The 17,051-nt window shown below is 46.6% G+C and overlaps 2 protein-coding genes across 29 annotated transcripts in view; one reads left to right on the top strand and one right to left on the bottom strand.

The window, feature by feature from the left end:
- The window catches only part of GAK (cyclin G associated kinase), a 57,611-nt gene extending 54,862 nt beyond the window's left edge, over positions 1-2,749 (bottom strand). Inside the window, 1 exon segment of the mRNA XM_034672249.1 lies at positions 2,454-2,749. Coding sequence (XP_034528140.1) covers positions 2,454-2,598 — 145 coding nt within the window. The 5' untranslated portion in view covers positions 2,599-2,749.
- Positions 2,750-2,826: 77 nt separating this feature from the next.
- Positions 2,827-17,051, top strand: part of TMEM175 (transmembrane protein 175) — a 24,805-nt gene continuing 10,580 nt past the window's right edge. Inside the window, exons 1-5 of one of the 28 annotated variants that reach the window (XM_019805060.2) lie at positions 2,844-3,100; positions 3,231-3,321; positions 13,515-13,630; positions 15,507-15,667; positions 15,930-15,968. In XM_019805060.2, coding sequence (XP_019660619.1) covers positions 15,515-15,667; positions 15,930-15,968 — 192 coding nt within the window. In that variant the 5' untranslated portion in view covers positions 2,844-3,100; positions 3,231-3,321; positions 13,515-13,630; positions 15,507-15,514. Of the gene's footprint in view, positions 3,101-3,230; positions 3,322-8,314; positions 9,565-12,109; positions 15,736-15,929; positions 15,969-16,684; positions 16,930-17,051 lie in introns of those variants that run through there. The other 27 variants (XM_034672256.1, XM_034672251.1, XM_034672266.1 and 24 more) reach the window with 27 other exon arrangements.

Here is a 17,051-nt window from a genome sequence, read left to right as displayed (position 1 = left end):
GTAGCCAAAGTCAGTCACTGTAGAGATGGACTCACCTTCAGGGCCCAACCTGTCTTGGCAGAGCGATCACCTCTGTTACCTCTCTGGACAGCAGGAAGCAAGCAAGAACGGGAAAAATCCAAAACAAGAGAACATAAAGGATGTATTCTAGAATTTGCTTGGACTCAGCATCTCTGACATTCGGGTTACTCCCAGTAGCCTGACTTTTTTTTAAATGAAAACTTTAAACCAATTTTCAAAAGATTAGGAAGCTATCTGGCTCCACAGTTCTGCCTACAACCCATTTCATGCTACAGAGACAAATCCCAAAAAGCTATGAAAACAATGTTTTTTTTCCTAAACCACTTCACAGCAAAATCTGATCTATCCTAAATTCATCTGGGGCAACACCTGACATGAACAGAGGTGGGGCTATTTAAAGACTTAATTATCCCACAGTGAGGATACTCACTCATTTAATTATGGACATATGATTTATTTAATTATTAAAGACTTTCCCAACTCTTGTAGGAATATCATAGGATATACAGGATGGCTATTATCTTTCTGAAACCTGAAAAACTGTAAAGTTGTCAACATCTCTACCCAAGGGTTTCAGGTTTGGAACCTTCCCCACATTTATATAAGACAGCATGAATTCCCACAGCCTAGGTTCCAGGGTTGCTGTTTTTTCCGGAAAGACTTCATATGGCTTTCTTACCATTTCAGTTCAGGAAGAGGCTTCAAAGCTTTAAAGGCTACAAGGCTCCTGTTACATATCTAAAGACTAAGATTGTGCTGGTATTTTTATCTCCTGACTTGCCTAGATAGCAAAGGGAGGGGGTTCTTTTGCACAACCACATCGGCTAGTCCCATTTCCTTGTTCTTCATCCTGGGTATTAAGTGACCGGTAAACTTCCTGCTCCACAGGACCCACCTCCCATCTCTGATTACCCCTCCTCCTGCCTGGCCCCACCCCTGCCCTAGTAGGGGCTCATTCTCAACCCTCTCATCTCAGTTTGGCTTGCTGGAACCCCCGCCATTGCCTGTCCTGCCCCAAGGATCCCCCAGTACCGCGCTGTCCTGTCATTAGAGTGTTAGTCTAATTTTAAATTCCAGAAGGCAAAAACCACCTATACTGTCCACTATGAATTTCTTAAAAAACCAAGATAATTGCTTGGTATTTTTGGAATAAAGGAACTGATCCGAGGGAACTCTCATTCTAACAGATACCACACTTGAGAATGTTAATAGAGGTTCTGGCCCCCACATCTGTTAAGAAAAGGTTTTCTTACCAAATCACACCCAAAATCTGTTTGTTCTTTACCCAAGTGGAGAAAAAGCATGTGATAATGCTGCAGCCAGAACATCCCCTCAGGCCTTTAGGAATAAGGACATCAGAAGGGTCTGCTCGTTTCTGCTCAGACTGAGCACACATGGCAGTGGTCGGCCATGTGACACGCTGAGCCTACGGTCCTGAGAGCTACCCAGCCAGGTCTGTGGTTCCACCTTGCACCTCTCCCTCGCCCACACTAATTCCGGGGAACACTGTCCTGCACCAGCACCAGCCCCAGAGCCAACTGTGTTCAGCCAGTAAGCATCCCAGCTAGCAAAATGTGACATACCCCTGCGGGCGCCACCAACAAAATGTAAGGAAAATCCAGAGGAGAGAATGGGATCACACCGACGTTGGCAATAGACTGTGTGTGAGGAAGAGAAAGGACATCAGGAAGCTGGAGACAGCATGCAGAAACAAAGAGGACTAAAGAATGACCCGGAAATTCCTCCATGGCTGACGAGTCCAACCTGAAAGGCTCTGGACCGGTCATGACTGTTGGCATGCCCTAACTTACGTGGACGCACAAACAGAGATCAGGGCAAAGGAAACTCAGGTGGCAAGACGAGGAAGCTGAGCAAAGGGTCACAGCACCGTCTATCCCAACATCCAAGGAGGACAGGACTGCAACCACCCGCACCAAGGGGCACAAGCACCCACGCGAGGATCCTGAGAATTGAGGAGAGTCAGCCCGATGTCCAGAGATCCAGTGCTGTCCCACCACCCCCACAACAGCCCGAGACGCGAGGCAAGCGCCATGACTCATACCCGCCCAGCGTAATGCTCAGCCTTCTGGGTCCCCTTCCTTCCGGCCCTACCGTGGCCCCTCACCTGCCCACCACCTCCTCCCCCACTGCCACGGCCTCGCCTCTGGCCGCAGGTCGGCCCCACACCTGCCCTGACTGCCACGCCTCCGGCAAGGAAGTGCCCAGCCCCAGACCCCGCCTCGCTCACCCTCGGCCGTCAAGCCGGTCGGCCTCACCCGCTCCGCACCGCGGCGACCCTCCCCATCCCCCACCCCGGCGGAGCCGCTCCGCACCGGGCCCGATCAGACCCCGCCCCCTCCCGGCCCGCCCCCGCGCCCGGCCGCCCCGATGGCCCCCGGCGCCCGGCCCCGCGCCCCCAGCCCGGGCCTCACCCTCGGCCAGGACTCGCCGCACCCGCAGCCGCAGCTCGCCCAGCTCCACCGTCTGCCCCACGAAGTCAGTCTGGTCGCGGCCGGCAGCGCCGCCCAAAGAGCCCGGGCCTGCCAGGAAGTCCAGCGCAGACTGCAGCAGCGACATGGCTGCGGCCCCGCAGCGGGTGCCGGAGCGGGGAGCTCGGGGTCCAGCTGCGTCCGGGTCCGCTCAGCAACCGCCGGCCCCGAGCTGCACCATCTTCCGCCCCGACGCCGTGACGTAGGCCCGCGGGGGCGCGTCGCAGCCCGGAAAAACGCCGGCGCCTCAGTTGCGCCGCGCCGGGCGGGTGCGCGTGCGCCAATTCCTGGTTGCGGACCGCGCCTGCGCGGCGCCGCAGGTCTCGTGACGAGCTTCCGGCCGCCGTGCTCCGGACCCCCGCGGACCCGAGCGCGGACGCGCGGTTGAGTGGTGTGGCTCCGGGCCCAGCGTCTAACCGTTCCCCACGCGGCCGTGTCTGCGGAGGCCACTTGTCAGGGTGCTCGGGCTTACGGTGGCCTCAGCCCCCGGCTGGGAGCGGCGTGGGGAGCGGCTCGCTGGACCGCAGCTCTCGGGAAACGTGCAGTCTGGTCGCCCAGCCCGCGACACCCCCCGCGACTTGTTGAGTAAGGTCGGTAGCACCGGGCACGCTCCTAGCTGGTTCGGTTTGGCTGGGGGCCCACGTGAAGGGTTGGTTTGGTTTTTTTTTTTTTTAATGAGTTGGTTACTACCAAAAGCCTGAAAGACTTAAATTTAAAAAGCCCAGGTTTCCAGCTTCTGTAGAAAAGTCAGACCTGGCAGCCTTGGACCCAGAATCGCGTGTGTCACCAGTCACCTACAGCTGCCTCCCAGGTGAGACACGGGTCCTGCCCGCTCGGCGCATTGATGTCTTGTGCCTGGTTCGTGTTGGCAACCCCCTCTGTTCATTCTCGATCTGAAAGCCCCAACCAGCGTCTTAGTCTTCCTAGAATTTCAAGTTATTAAAAACCTCTTTCTAGACAAACGTGTGTTATTATCCTTATAGTAATAGCAGCTTCGTTTGTACCGTGCTTTTTTACAACAGCCTTTTAGGAGTACCTCGGAGAAGACGGCACAGCATCCTTACCCCCATTCCCTCTGCCTTTTTCGGGAATGAGAAAACATGCTCAACAATATCATTATTTGGCCAACGTCCACAAGCATTACTGCTAGAATTCTCTCTAAGTCATGGCGTTTCCAAGCAGTGCATTCGTCTGGTGCCTGTAAGGATAGGGGCTCAGGACAGAGGCCAAGCTAGAGACCGGTGTTTGATGTCCTCACCATGGATGGCAGTCGACTGGCGTGAGAGCAGAAGAGAGCAGAAACAGAGTTAGGCAGAAAGGTGTTAGAACGTTCAGAGAGTAGACCAGCATATGGAGAAGGAGCAGCCAGGGCCACAGGGAGAAAACCAAGGGAGCATTGTGTCCCAGAGCCAGGAAAAGATGTTCCCCGGGGTGGGGGGCAGGAAGCCATTTAAGAGTGAAATCGAGAAAGAAATAAAAGATGTGCCTTGGGTTTGGCAACAGCGAGATTATCTTGTGACCTTTCAAGAATAGTTTCACTGGAGTGGTGGGGTGGAAGTAGAATAAAGAAATGAAGAGTTGGAGATGACTCAAGAGGTTTGGTTGTGCAGAAGGAAGTGTGGGAGCTAGAAGGACGGTGTGGGGTTGAGGTGCTTTAAGATAGGAGATTTTTGAGCAGCTTGAAGCTGATGGGAGGGAGCCAGTGGGGCGAGAAAGTTTGCCCGTACAGAAGAGGGAGGAATAGTGAATAAAGTTCTCTGGAAGGGGGGCGGGTAATGACATCCAGGGCATAGAGTCATACTCACTGGAGGCATAAGACAAACACTTTCCATAGCAGAGGGAGGGAGGGAGGGAAGATGGGTTGCAGTTGCCAGTAACCTTACGTGTTCATTGGAATGAAAGTGAAGGAATTCTTTGATGGCTTTTGTTTTCACCATGAATGAGGGAAACAAAACATCTACTGAAAACAAGAAGGGAGGTAAGAAAACTAACGTTTAGGCAGTGTAGAAAAGATACAAAATAGCTGTTGTGGATAACTCACTGGAAAGCAGTAGCGTTTGAGGGTTCCTTTGAATTTGGAGGCCATGAATTTATCCTCATATGACCTAGGGTCAGGTAGAGGGTTTTAAATAGTGTAATTACTTTGGAGACCAGAGCTTACTCAGACTTTTTATTTCAGAAATATTTATGGAGCACGTTTGTGTACTGGCACCGCACGGACCATGTTAACTAGTCTGTATCTCCAAACCACACTTCTGTCCTGAACTCTTAGACCTTTGCTGCTAGATAGCTCATGTCGTGTATACGTGTTTAAAACTGAATTTATGGTCTTCACCTGCAAGCCTCTTTCTCTGTAGATGTCACAGCAAAGAGTACTGCCAGAAATTAAGAGGGTCATTTTGTAAGGATGAAGCAATACATTCATCAAAAAGTTGTAACAATTCTAAACCGTTTTGTACCTAATAAGGCTTTAAAATACATGAAGCAAAACCAATTTTTTTTTAATCAAAACCCAATGTGAATTGGAGTTGGAGATTTCAGTACCTCTTTCAGAATATATGATAGAAAAGTACCAAGAAAATCACCAAGGATATAGTTGAATGACACCATCAACCAACCTGACCTAATGGACATGTATAGAACACTTTACACAGTACCAGCAAAATACACATTTTCGAGTGCGTAAAGAACATTTACCAAGATGGATCTTATTTTGGGTTATGAAACAAATATGTTCTCTGACCGCAATGCCATTCATCTTAAAAAACAAAAACGAGCAAATGAAACCCAAAGTGAGTACAAAAGGGGAAATAATGTGTCAGAGTGGAAACCGATGAAACAGAAAACAAAAACAGAAAATCAGTGACAACAAAAGCAGATTCTTTGAGATCAATAAAATAGAGAAATCTGTGGCCATATTGAACCGGAAAAAAAAAAAAAAGACAAATTAACAATATCATGAATAAGAGTAATGATGTTGGTGCTAAAAGGATAATCAGAGAACATGAACACCTTTATGCCAACAAATTCAGCAATTTATACTGAAGGAACAAATTCCTTGGAAGACACCAACATGGCTCGCTAATTCTGCATAAACTTCAAATCGAAGGAAGGAAGTATTAACCAGCCCAGCCTATTCTATAAGGATAGCACTATTCTGACACTGAAATTTGACGAAGACATTACAAGAAAAGAAAAAGACTAATATCACTTGTGGACATAGATACGAAAATTCTTTTAAAACATTTTTTAGCAAGTTGAATCCAACACTACAAAAAGGGTAGTACAGCATGACCAAGTGAAGTTTACCCCAGGAGTGCAAAGTTAGCATTTGAAGATCAATGTGTTTTACGCTATTAACAGAGTGAAAAAGAAAACCAAATGGATCATCTTCATAGACACAGAAAAAACATAAAACCCAACATCCATCCCTAATTAAAAAAAAAAAAACTGCCAGCAGACTAGTAATGAAATGAAACTTCACCAGCATATTAAGGGCATTTATGGCGCTCTGCGGGGGGGCGCTCAATGGGTTGAGCATCTGACTCTTGATTTCAGTTCAGGTCATGATCTCAGGGTCGTGAGGTTGGGCCACTTCTGGCTTTGCACTGAGCATGGAGCCTGCTTGAGATTCTCTCCCTCCCCCTTTGTCCCTCCCCGCCATGTGCATGTGCATTTTTTCTCTCTCTCCCTCTCAAAATAAAATAATATGGGCATTTATGAAAAGCCTATAGCTGACATGCGGAATAACAGTAACAGGCCGAAGTTGTCAGGTCTTACCACTTCTGTTCGTTGTATAAGAAATTCTAGCCAGTGTAATGAGGCAAGAAAAAAAAATCTTCCAGATTGAAAATAACAAGTAAAATCGTTTATGAAAGTGACTCAATGGTTTATGTTACTTTCACAGTCTTGGTACCATTGACATTTGGGGCCAAATAATTCCTTTGAGGTGAAGGGGTGGCATTGTCTATTGCATTGTTGGACATTTAGCAGCACCCCTACCTCTGTCCCCTAGAAACCATCAACACGTCACTTGTCACAACCAGAAATATCTGGAGACATTGCCAGATGTCCCTCAAGGGACATTACCACCCACGTTTGACACTCACGGCTCTATGTAAAAAACCCAAATGGGATCTACAGAAAGCTACTAGTACTAGTAAGTGAATTTAGCACGATTGCAGGGTACAAGATCAGTAGGCAGAAAATAAGTCCCATTATTTCTAGATAACCAGCAAGGTAGTGGGAGTTGAAATGAGGGGAAAACGCCATTTACAACAGCATCAAAAATATTAAATGCTTGGGGTAAATCTGAAAAAAAGATGTGCAAGATTCATACACTGAAAACTAAAAAACGTAGCTGGGAGAAATTAAAGACCTTAGTAAACAGAATACACCATATTCATAAATTGGGAGATTCAGTCAGACTGATTCTTCTCAAACTGATGTATAGATTCAGTGTAATTCCTGGCAAAATCCCAGCAGACTTTTTGTAAAAATTGACACACTGCTTCTAAACTTAACTTGGAACTGCAGAAGAGGGAGAATACTCCAAACAAGTCTGAACAAGGACAAGTTCTGGGACTCACGTTGCCTGACTTCACCACTCATCATAAAGCCACAGTGACCAAGGTGGTATGACGCTGGTTTAAGTACATAGTGCAGCGGAATTGCCGGAAATTGGCTCACAAGTGCATAGAAGGTCAGTTGGTTTTTGACAAAGGAATAAAAGTCATTGGAGGAAAGATAGTCTTTTCAAAAAATGATGCTGGAAAAATTGGATATCCTCATGTTTAAAAATGTTAATCCATATCTTGCATTATATACAAAAATTAACTCAAAACATCTAAGTGTCAGGCCTGAAACCATAAAGCTTCTAAGAAAAAACAAACTGTGAGACATTTTGGTATGACACTAAAGCACAACCAATAAAAGAAACAACCTGTATTTAATCAAAATTAAAAACTTCAAAATACGTTGTTGAAGATATTCAGTAGGTGAACAGATAAACTGTGGTACATCTATAAAATGGATTATTATTCAGCAGTAAAAAGAAAGCCATCAAGCCATGAAAAGACATGGAAGCATCTTAAATGCATATTGCTAAGTGAAAGAAGTCAGTCTGACAAGGCCACATACTGTATGATTCTAATTACATGACATTCTGGAGAAGGAGAAACTGGGGGGGGCAGTAAAAAGATGAATGGTTGCTGAGGGTTTTGGGGGGAGGGAGTGATGAATGGGGGAACACAGGGTTTTTAGGGCAGTTAAACTTCTGGATGGTAATGTAATGGTGGCTGTGAGTCCTACATTTGTCAAAACCTTTAGAACCCTAATGAACTGTGCACTTACTCAGTATGGCTGGTCAGTTGCACCAGCTGTGTCACACTAATGTGAGATGTTAATAACGGGAAACTGGAGGGGGAGTGGTGAAAAGATATATGGGAACTCTCTGCTCGATTTCTCTGCAAACCTAAAACTGCTGGAAAAAAACACCCCGCGAGGGGTGCCTGCGTGGCTCAGTCGGTAGAGCCTGTGACTTTTTTTTTTTTTTAAATAAAGATTTTATTTGTTTATGTGACAGAGAGAGAACCAGCGAGAGAGCGAACACAGCAGGGGAGTGGGAGAGGAAGAAGCAGGCTCCCAGCAGAGGAGCCCGATGTGGGGCTCAATCCCGGAACACCGGGATCACACCCTGAGCTGAAGGCAGACGCTTAACGACTGCGCTACCCAGGCGCCCCAGAGCCTGTGACTCTTGATCTCAGGGTTGTGAGTTCAGGTCCCACATTGGGTGTGGGGGGCTACTAAAATACGTAAATTGATTTTAAAATAGCCTATGAGTTTAAAATACATACACATATATATACGCAAACACGTATGTGTGTATATACCGTCAGGAGAATGAAAAGACAGCCCAGAGTAGAGAAAGTGTTTACAAATCACATAATGGACTTGTGTCCAACATACATGTTTTACTTTTGTGTGTGTGTATAGGTGTATATACACAGCACACACACATGGAGCGTGCCTCATCTCTGCGTGGTCTTCACAATAGCTGACAAACTCTTGGTGATTCAGTCCTCGCTTGCTTCAGGTGCGTCTCCCAGCTTGAGCCTCGTGCCCCAGCCTTACCCAACTCCTTGCACTTGGCCGCACACCACGCTCTCCCTGTTACATGCACCCACACAGCCAGTTTCTTTTTGTCAGTAATTCTCAGCATTGTTGGAGGATTAAAAGAGACATTACAAATGAAGTATGTGGAACAGTGCTTGGCACAAAGTAATTGCTTGACAGATGTCACTTATTCTCGTTGTCATCTTGTCGTAAGTATTCCCAGATTCAGCTCTGGCAGATCCCATTCTTAGAGCTGTCTCTGACTCGGTTCTCCCACAGCGCCCTGATGTGTGTCGTGTGCCCTGTGCGTTGGGTGATTATCCTATTCCTGTTGGCCTCTCATGCTGAGCACAGTGCATAAGGCCCTACGGGGTCATAAGTGTTCCCTGTTATGTGAAATTCCAGCTTCTCCTTATTCTCATCAGGATTTTAAAATTCGTTAGTCTCTTTAAACAAACAAATTATCCCTCAGCTCCCTGCTTCTCTACTTTGTTTTATATTTTCTTTCACTCCTCAGTCTTGTATTCTTTCATGACCGTGAGTCTTAAAAACTTGTATATGATGAAAGTAACATGTAACTAACATGTTTTGAACATACATGTCGGGCACTAGTTTTTGTTTTTTTAACCCTGGTAAAATACACCTAAAATTTCCCATCTTACCGTTTTTAAGTGTACATTCAGCCCGTTGTGCGGCCATCACCACCATCCAGTCATAGAGCTCTTCGTCTTGCAAAACGGAAACTCTTTCTATTAAACAGGAACTCTCTCTTCCTCCTGCCCCACCCAGCCCCTGCCAACCACCATTCTGCTTCTCTCGATGAATCTGACTGCTCTAGAGACCTTGCATAAGTGGGATCACGCAGTACTACCCTTTTGTGGCTGGCTTATTTCACTTCGCTAGCATAATGTCCTCAAGGGTCGTCCACGTTGAAACACGGGTGAGAATTTCTTTCATTTTTAAGGCTGAAGGATATTATGATGTGTGTGTATATGTAGATACCACATTTTGTTTAGGTATTCATCCATAGATAGACACTTGGGTTGCTCCCACCTTTTGGTTATTGCAAATAATATTGCTATGAACACTGGTGTACGAATGTATCTTCAAGTCTCTGCTTTTAATTCCTTTGAATATATACTTCGAAGTGGAATTACTGGATCCTGTGGTAGTTCTTTATTAATTTTTGGAGGAACCTTACTGTTTTCCATAGCAGCTGCACCATTTTACATTCCTGCCAAAAGTGTGCAAGGGTTCCGGTTTCTCCACACCCTCCCCAACACTTACTTTTCATTGCTGCTATTATAGCCGTCCTGGAGATGATTATCTCATAACTTTGATTTACTCTTCTCTGTGTAACCTAATGACGTTGTACATCTTTTCATGTGCTTGTTGGCTAATAATATATCTTCTTTGAGAAGATATGTATATTCACATTCTTTGCCTATTTTTTGAACTGGGTTGTTTTTTTACTGTTAAACTGTAAGGCTTCTTTGTATACTATGGATGCTAAACTTTTCTCAGATATATGATATCCGAATATTTTCTCCCATTCTTTGGATCATTTTTTTCAATTTCTTAATAGTGTCCTTTGAGGCACAAAAGTTCAAATTTTGATGAACTCCAATTTCTATTTTTGTTGTTTGTGCTTTTGGTGTCATATTTAAAAGTCCTTTGCCAAATGCAAGGCCATGAAGAATTTCTCCCAGTGTTTCAGTTCTTACATTTAGTTCTTTGATCCATTTTTAATTAACCTTTGTATGTGGTGTGAGGTAGGATCCAAATTCACCCATTTACATGTGGATATCCAGGTGTGTCAGGACCATTTGTGAAGACTGTTCTCTCCCCACCGAGTGGTTTTGTCAGCCTTATCAAACACTAGTTGACCATAATGTAGTGGTTTATCTCTGAGCTCTCAGTTCTGTTGGTCTATGTGTCCTATGCTGGTACTGCACTGTCCTGATTACCGTAGCTTTGTAGTAAGTTTTGAAATTTTGAGGTGGGAGTCTTCCAGCTTCATTCTTCTTTTTCAAGATTGTTTTGGGTACTCCGTAAATAGAGGTTCCTTAAATTTCCATATGAATTTTAGTTTTATTTGGTTATTGCAAATAATATTGCTATGAACACTGGTGTACGAATGTATCTTCAAGTCTCTGCTTTTAATTCCTTTGAATATATACTTCGAAGTGGAATTACTGGATCCTGGTCAGTTTGTTAATTCTGCAGAGAAGGCAGTTGGAATTTTGATAGGGATTACATTCAGTCTGTACATCAGTTTGGGAAGTATTGCCATCTTAACAATGTTAAGTCTTCCAGTCCAGGGATATCTTTCCATTTGCGTAAGTCTTCTTTAATCTCTTTCAACAATGTTTTGCGCTTCCTTTGTTAATTTTTTACTATTTTTGATGCTATTATAAATGTAATTGTTTTCATAAGTTTTTTTCTCAGATTGGTTTTTGCTAGTATATACAAATGCAGTTGATTTTTATATATTGATCTTGTCTCTTGCAACCTTACTGAACTCATTTATTAGATGTAATAGTTTTCTTGTGTGGATTCCTTAGGATTGTCTTTGTGTAAATCACACCCCCTGCAAATAGAGATAGTTTCACTTCTTTCTTTCCAGTATATTTGCCCTATATTTCATTTTCTTGCCTAAGTGCCTTGGCTAGAACCTCGACAGTATAGTGTTGAATAGTGTTGTCCCTGATCTGGGGCAGGAGTGGGGAGATGGTCAGTCTTTCACCATTGAGTATGATGTTAGCTGTGAGTTTTTTGTAGAAACCATCTATCAGATTGACAGAGTTTACTTCCATTCCTAATTTGTTGAATATTTTTATCATGTAGAGGTATTGGATTTTGCCAGATGCTTTTTGTGCATCCATTGAGATGATTGTGTAGTTTTTGGTTTTTGTTCCTTTGATGTGTTGTATTACAGTCACTGATTTTTTTATTTTAAACCAACCTTACATTCTTGGAATAAATCTCACTTGGTCATGGTATGTAGTCCTTTTTATTCATTGCTGGATTCCATTTGTTAACATTTTGTTGAGGATTTTTGTGTCTATATTAAATATTTACTGGTTTTTTAAAAATAATATTTGAGAAAAATGTGAACATAAAAAAATCTAAAAAACATTATAACAGATACACGTTTCCCAAAATTCATGCCTGAAAAACACATGTGACTTTTGTCTCATTTTCTTGGCATGAATTTTTCACCTTCCTTGCTCACCCCCCTTCACCTACTCTCTCCTCTCTCTCTGTCTTTTGAGAAGTAAAGTGTTACGGTTCAGTGCTGGGCCTTGATGGAGTAAGCTCCCTATAGGCTTTCTCTCCTGCTGATTACATCCCGAGTAAAGACTCGGGATAAAATATTAAAAACAACGCAAAGCCAATAGATTGGGAAGGGCAGTCAAAACTTGAAGCAGTGATCCATCTAAGTGTGAGTTTTCCACTTTTTAAAAAATCTCTTTTTCCCACAGCTTTGACCATAGGCCAGCTGTCCACTGTGGGGCTGTGCTGTGAGTTGCTGCACAGACGGCAAAAGCTCTAAGAGAAACCCCCCTCTTCCTGCCTAGAGGAACTGTGGAGAGGGGCCCCTGTAAGCAGAAGCGTGTGAGGGGGAGGCACGAGATCTGGAACACTCAGAACAATTTTGAAAAAGAACAGAGTTGGAGGACTTGCTCTGTCACATGTCAAGACTTACTCTGAAGCTGTAATCAAGACTGACGTTGGCAAAGGGATAGGTACACAGTGATCGACGGCACGGGATATGTGCTCCCAAGATAGACGACACACATACGGCCAGTTAACTTTTGACCAAAGTGCAAAGGCAGTTCAGTGGAGGAAGGGTAGTCTCTTCAGCAAGTGGTACTGGAATAATCAAACATCCATCTACAAAAAAGGGAAGCTCAACTATACCTCGCATGTTATATAAAAATTATATAATAGTAATAAATCATTCATAAAAATTATAAAGATCTATCATACACTGAAAGTAAAACCTAAAACTTTAAAACTTCTGGAAGAAAATAGGAAATGTTTGTCATCTTGAGTCAAGCTAAGCATTGTTAGATATGACACCGAAAGAATGATCCATGAATGAAAAGTTGAGGGACACCTGGGTGGTCAGTCAATTAAGCATCTGCCTTCGTCTCAGGTCATGATCCCAGGGTCCCGGGATCCAGCCCCACAGCAGTGGCAGGCTTGCTCAGTGGGGAACCTGCTTCTCCCTCTCCCTCTGCCTGCCACTCCCCGTGCTTGTGCTCTCTCTCTCTCTCTCTGACAAATAAAATCTTTAAAAGAAAGAAAAGAAAGAGGAAGAAAGAAAGAAAAGTTGAGCTGGACTGCGTCAAATTTAAGACTTCTGTGCTCCGACGCTGGCAAGAGAATGAGAGACAAGCCACAGACCGTGAGCAGATATTGCAAGTGATATCCTATCAGAGGACTTTTAGCCAGAATATATAAAGAACTCTAAAAACTCAATAACAACACAAATAACTCCCCAAATAATAAAGATTCTAGCAAACATCTTGCCACAAAAGGTACACAGATAAAAGGCACATGGAAGTGCCTGATTAGTCAGTGGGGGAATGCCACACGAGATACACTGCACATCTATTAGCATAGCTAAAATTAAAGGTTAACTTTTTAAAAAACCCTACCAGACTAGGTGCTGGGGAGGGTGAGGAGCAATTGTGATTTCCGCACACTGCCAGGTGAGTACAACATGGCACGGCTCCTTGGGTGAGTGGTTGGGCAGTTTCTCATAAAGTGAAACCTGCGTTCACCCAGCGACGCTTTCTGAAGTGTTTACCCAAGAGAAATAAAAACGTGTACACGGATATGTGTGCAAATATTTACAGTGGTTTTATTCATCACCACCAGCAACTAGAAACAACCCACGTTTTCCGGGTAGTGAACGGATGAACACAGCGGTCCATCCACACGGGAGAATTAACCACATAGCAGTAAACGCTCTTACTGCTGCTGCCGAAACGTGGGTGAGTCTCAGGCACGTCATGCTGAGTGGAGGGCGCCTGACTCAGGAGGCTCCGCGGGCTGTGAGTCCGCTTACGGGACAGTCTGGAAAGGGCAAACTGAGGGTTACAGAGAACATGGATGGTGGCCGGGATTTGGGGTGGAGGAAGGCTTGACCGCAGAGGGCGCGCTCAGGGACAGAACTGTGTTGAGACCATGGTCATGGTCACACACCTGTGTGCATTTGTCAGATACTCACACCTGTACACCAGAAGGAGCAATCGTTACTGTACGTAAGCTTTAAAAAGTGAGAAACAAATTCTAGATCCATCTGAACTAAAGCCCCATTCCCACCCCAGCTCCCACCCCTCCCTGCCAAGGTCATGGTAGTGCTGCCGTGAAGTTGGTGAGTGCCGTCCTTGCTTGCTCCCACGTTCTTACTGTGCATGTTTGTATAATCGTGGGAGGACAGATGGTCGCTGTGTTCTAAACATTTATATAAATGGTAGAATGGTATGCGTATTTTTTTTGCAACATGATTTACTTCTCTCAACATTGTGTTTCTGAGTTTTAATCATGCCCAGATCTGTTTCATTTATCTTCATTTCCTATCTCAGTCACTCTGCCATCTTCACAAAACCCACGGACTGGGCCTTCAACGACAGACCGTTATTCTCACGGTTCTGGAGGCTGGAAGTCTGAGTTCGCGGTGGCGGCCTGCAGACGGTCACCTTCTCGCGGTGTCTCACTCAGAGGCCAGCGACCTCTCCCCGCCCCTCCTCTTCTGTGAGGACACGGACCCCATCTCGGGGCCCCGCCCTCATGACCTCCCTTCCCTCAACCCCCGTCTGAGGTTCCCCTCCGGTTGCCATCCCGCCGGGGGTTAGGGCTTCCATGGAGGAGTTTGGGGGATGCAAACATTCAGTTCTTAGCACTTTTTAACATCTCATTTGGTGTTTAATAATAGAGCGTTTTTGACATTTGTTAAAATGAACTACACCGGTGCACGTCTATTCGTCTCTTATCTCCTTGTCCCCATGCCTGAGGCTACGGCTGGAAATGGAGTTCCCACCTTGTAGGGCGTGCACACCGCACTGCATTAATTATCGCTGTCTCCATACAAGCGCGGCATCCGTTACGTCCCTGCCCAAGCCTGTGTCCCCACAACCTCATCCCTTGTGATGGACGTTTGCAGACCTTGATGGTACCCCATTCTTTTCACTTGCATTTCCCCAGTTGCTAAGGAAGCTGAATGTCTTACTTGTTTGTTCGCAGTTTGTTTTTCCTGTCCAGAAATTGCCAGTAAGCCGCCTTTATTTCTGGAGTTGGGGCTCATTTTCCGTTTTGCTTGTCCTTGCGAGGGCTGGCACTCTGTTTTAGTCCAAGCCTGTGGGACTTGGTCCTGTAGAGCGTCCCACATCTAGTGACGGCCATACCACCCCGACCGCACCCAAGCTCGTCTAATCGCAGAGGCTGAGTAGGCTCGGGCCTGGTGAGTACCTGGGTGCGAGAACATCCCACATTTAGGGTGCAAGCGTCTAACAGTGCATCGGTCTGGTGTTGGGGTCAAGGGTTTCAGGCTGGTGACACAGCGTGTAGAGTGCCTGCCATGTGTCCATGTGCTTTCTCTCGTTTCTCCCATTTCTGGAGGGGAGGCGGGCACCGAATGTGGTTCCCAGATGGCAGTGCTCCGCAGTGACGTGGTGCTTTTCCGCAGGCTGGAAATACAGGGGCCTCCTGGGAGAGGACCGGTGGCAGAGTGGTCCTTCCAACCAGCACTAAGCCTCCGTCGGAAGGGCGTCCTGCCCTCAGGCACCCACCTACCAAGTGTTGCAGCTGAAGCCAGCAGGGTGGCCCCCAGTAGCACGCTGGCCTGCTCAGACGTGTGCTTCCTCCCAGGCCCTGCCATGTCCGGGCCCCACAGCCCAGAAGTGGCCCTCAGCAGACAGGGAGACCCCTCCACAGGCACGAGGGATGAGGATGCTGCTGATGGGACCCAGCACTCACACCGCATGCTGAGCTTCAGTGACGCGCTCCTGTCCATCATCGCCACTGTGATGGTCCGTGCGGGGCCCACCCAGAGCCCCTCACATCAGGACCCCGGCCACCCCCTCAGGACAGCCTTCTGGTAGAGCTTGGCCCAGCAGAGACCCTGCCCCATCTCAGCAGTGTCCTGGGGTCCCCCAGCCACTCAGGCAGCTGGATGGGTGGAGGGAGCAGTCCAGCACTGACCCAAGTCCCTGCCACCGTGGCATCCGAGGATCGGTCAGTGCACAGCCCAAGAAATGTCCCTTGGTTCTTTTTGTGTCTTTGCTCTCATAGATCCTGCCTGTGACCCACACGGAGATCTCCCCAGACCAGGTACTTGGGGATCACAGTCTGCAGCATCCAGGGTGAGGGAGGGTGCAGGACACTCAGTCCACGAGCCCAGTTCTAGGCTCCACCCAACACATGCCTGGCTGGGAGGGCTGGGGCAAGGTCGTCTTCTGCTCCCCTAGCCACCCTGGTCGGCCACAATCTTGGCCTGCAAACAGGGGAAGTGCCTCAAAGTGAGCCTTAAGGGTGGGCTGAGGAAGACGTCAGTTGGACGTCTTGGTTTCGGCTCGGGTCTGGATCTCCTGGATGGTGAGATGGAGCCCCATGTCGGGCTCTGCGCCCAGAGGGTGGTCTGCTGGAGAGTCTCTCTCTCCCTCTGCTCTTCCCCATCCTGCATGTGCTCTCTCTCTCTCTAAAAAAAGTAAATAAAATCTTAAAAAAAAGAAAAAGATGGGGCGCCTGGGTGGCTCAGTCGTTAAGCGTCTGCCTTTGGCTCAGGGCGTGATCTCGGCGTTCTGGGATCGAGCCCTGCATTAGGCTCCTCCGCTGGGAGCCTGCTTCTCCCTCTCCCACTCCCCCTGCTTGTGTTCCCTCTCTCGCTGGCTGTCTCTCTCTCTGTCAAATAAATAAAGTATTTTTTAAAAATTAAAAAAAAAAAAGAATGGGGTGTGGATGTGTGACAGGAGATGCCAGAAGGCGACATGGGAAGGTGTATAGACTAAACCACACTTCTCTGCAGTTGGGGTCATCTAATTTTGCAGAGCAGTGCTGCTTGTTGTGAAACCTCTGTGTGTTAGCCGGCTCACGGAGAAGCTCTGAGCCAGGAGGTTGTGCAGTGGTCTGGGGACGCCTTCAGGAAGGACGGTGCTGGAAGGTGTCAGCTGACTCGGAGGGAAGGACTAGTCAAGGCCCCAAAAACCTAGCAATTCTGAAACTCTGGGTCCTCAGCGAAGTCCGGGGATACTGGGTGAGACACCCAGGTGCTGGTGAAGAACCAGCGAAAATGGTAAAGCAGTCCGTTTTCTACTATGAGTTTTTGCTGATAAAGTCCAAGCTTTGTGTCCAGCGCATTTCCATTTTCCCCGTCGTGCCTCCAAGTCACTTCCCCCCCAGGGGAGGTGCCGCCAC

This window comes from Ailuropoda melanoleuca, chromosome 11, assembly GCF_002007445.2.
Source record: "Ailuropoda melanoleuca isolate Jingjing chromosome 11, ASM200744v2, whole genome shotgun sequence".
NCBI lineage: Eukaryota > Metazoa > Chordata > Mammalia > Carnivora > Ursidae > Ailuropoda > Ailuropoda melanoleuca.
This window is presented reverse-complemented; position numbering and strand designations above follow the sequence as displayed.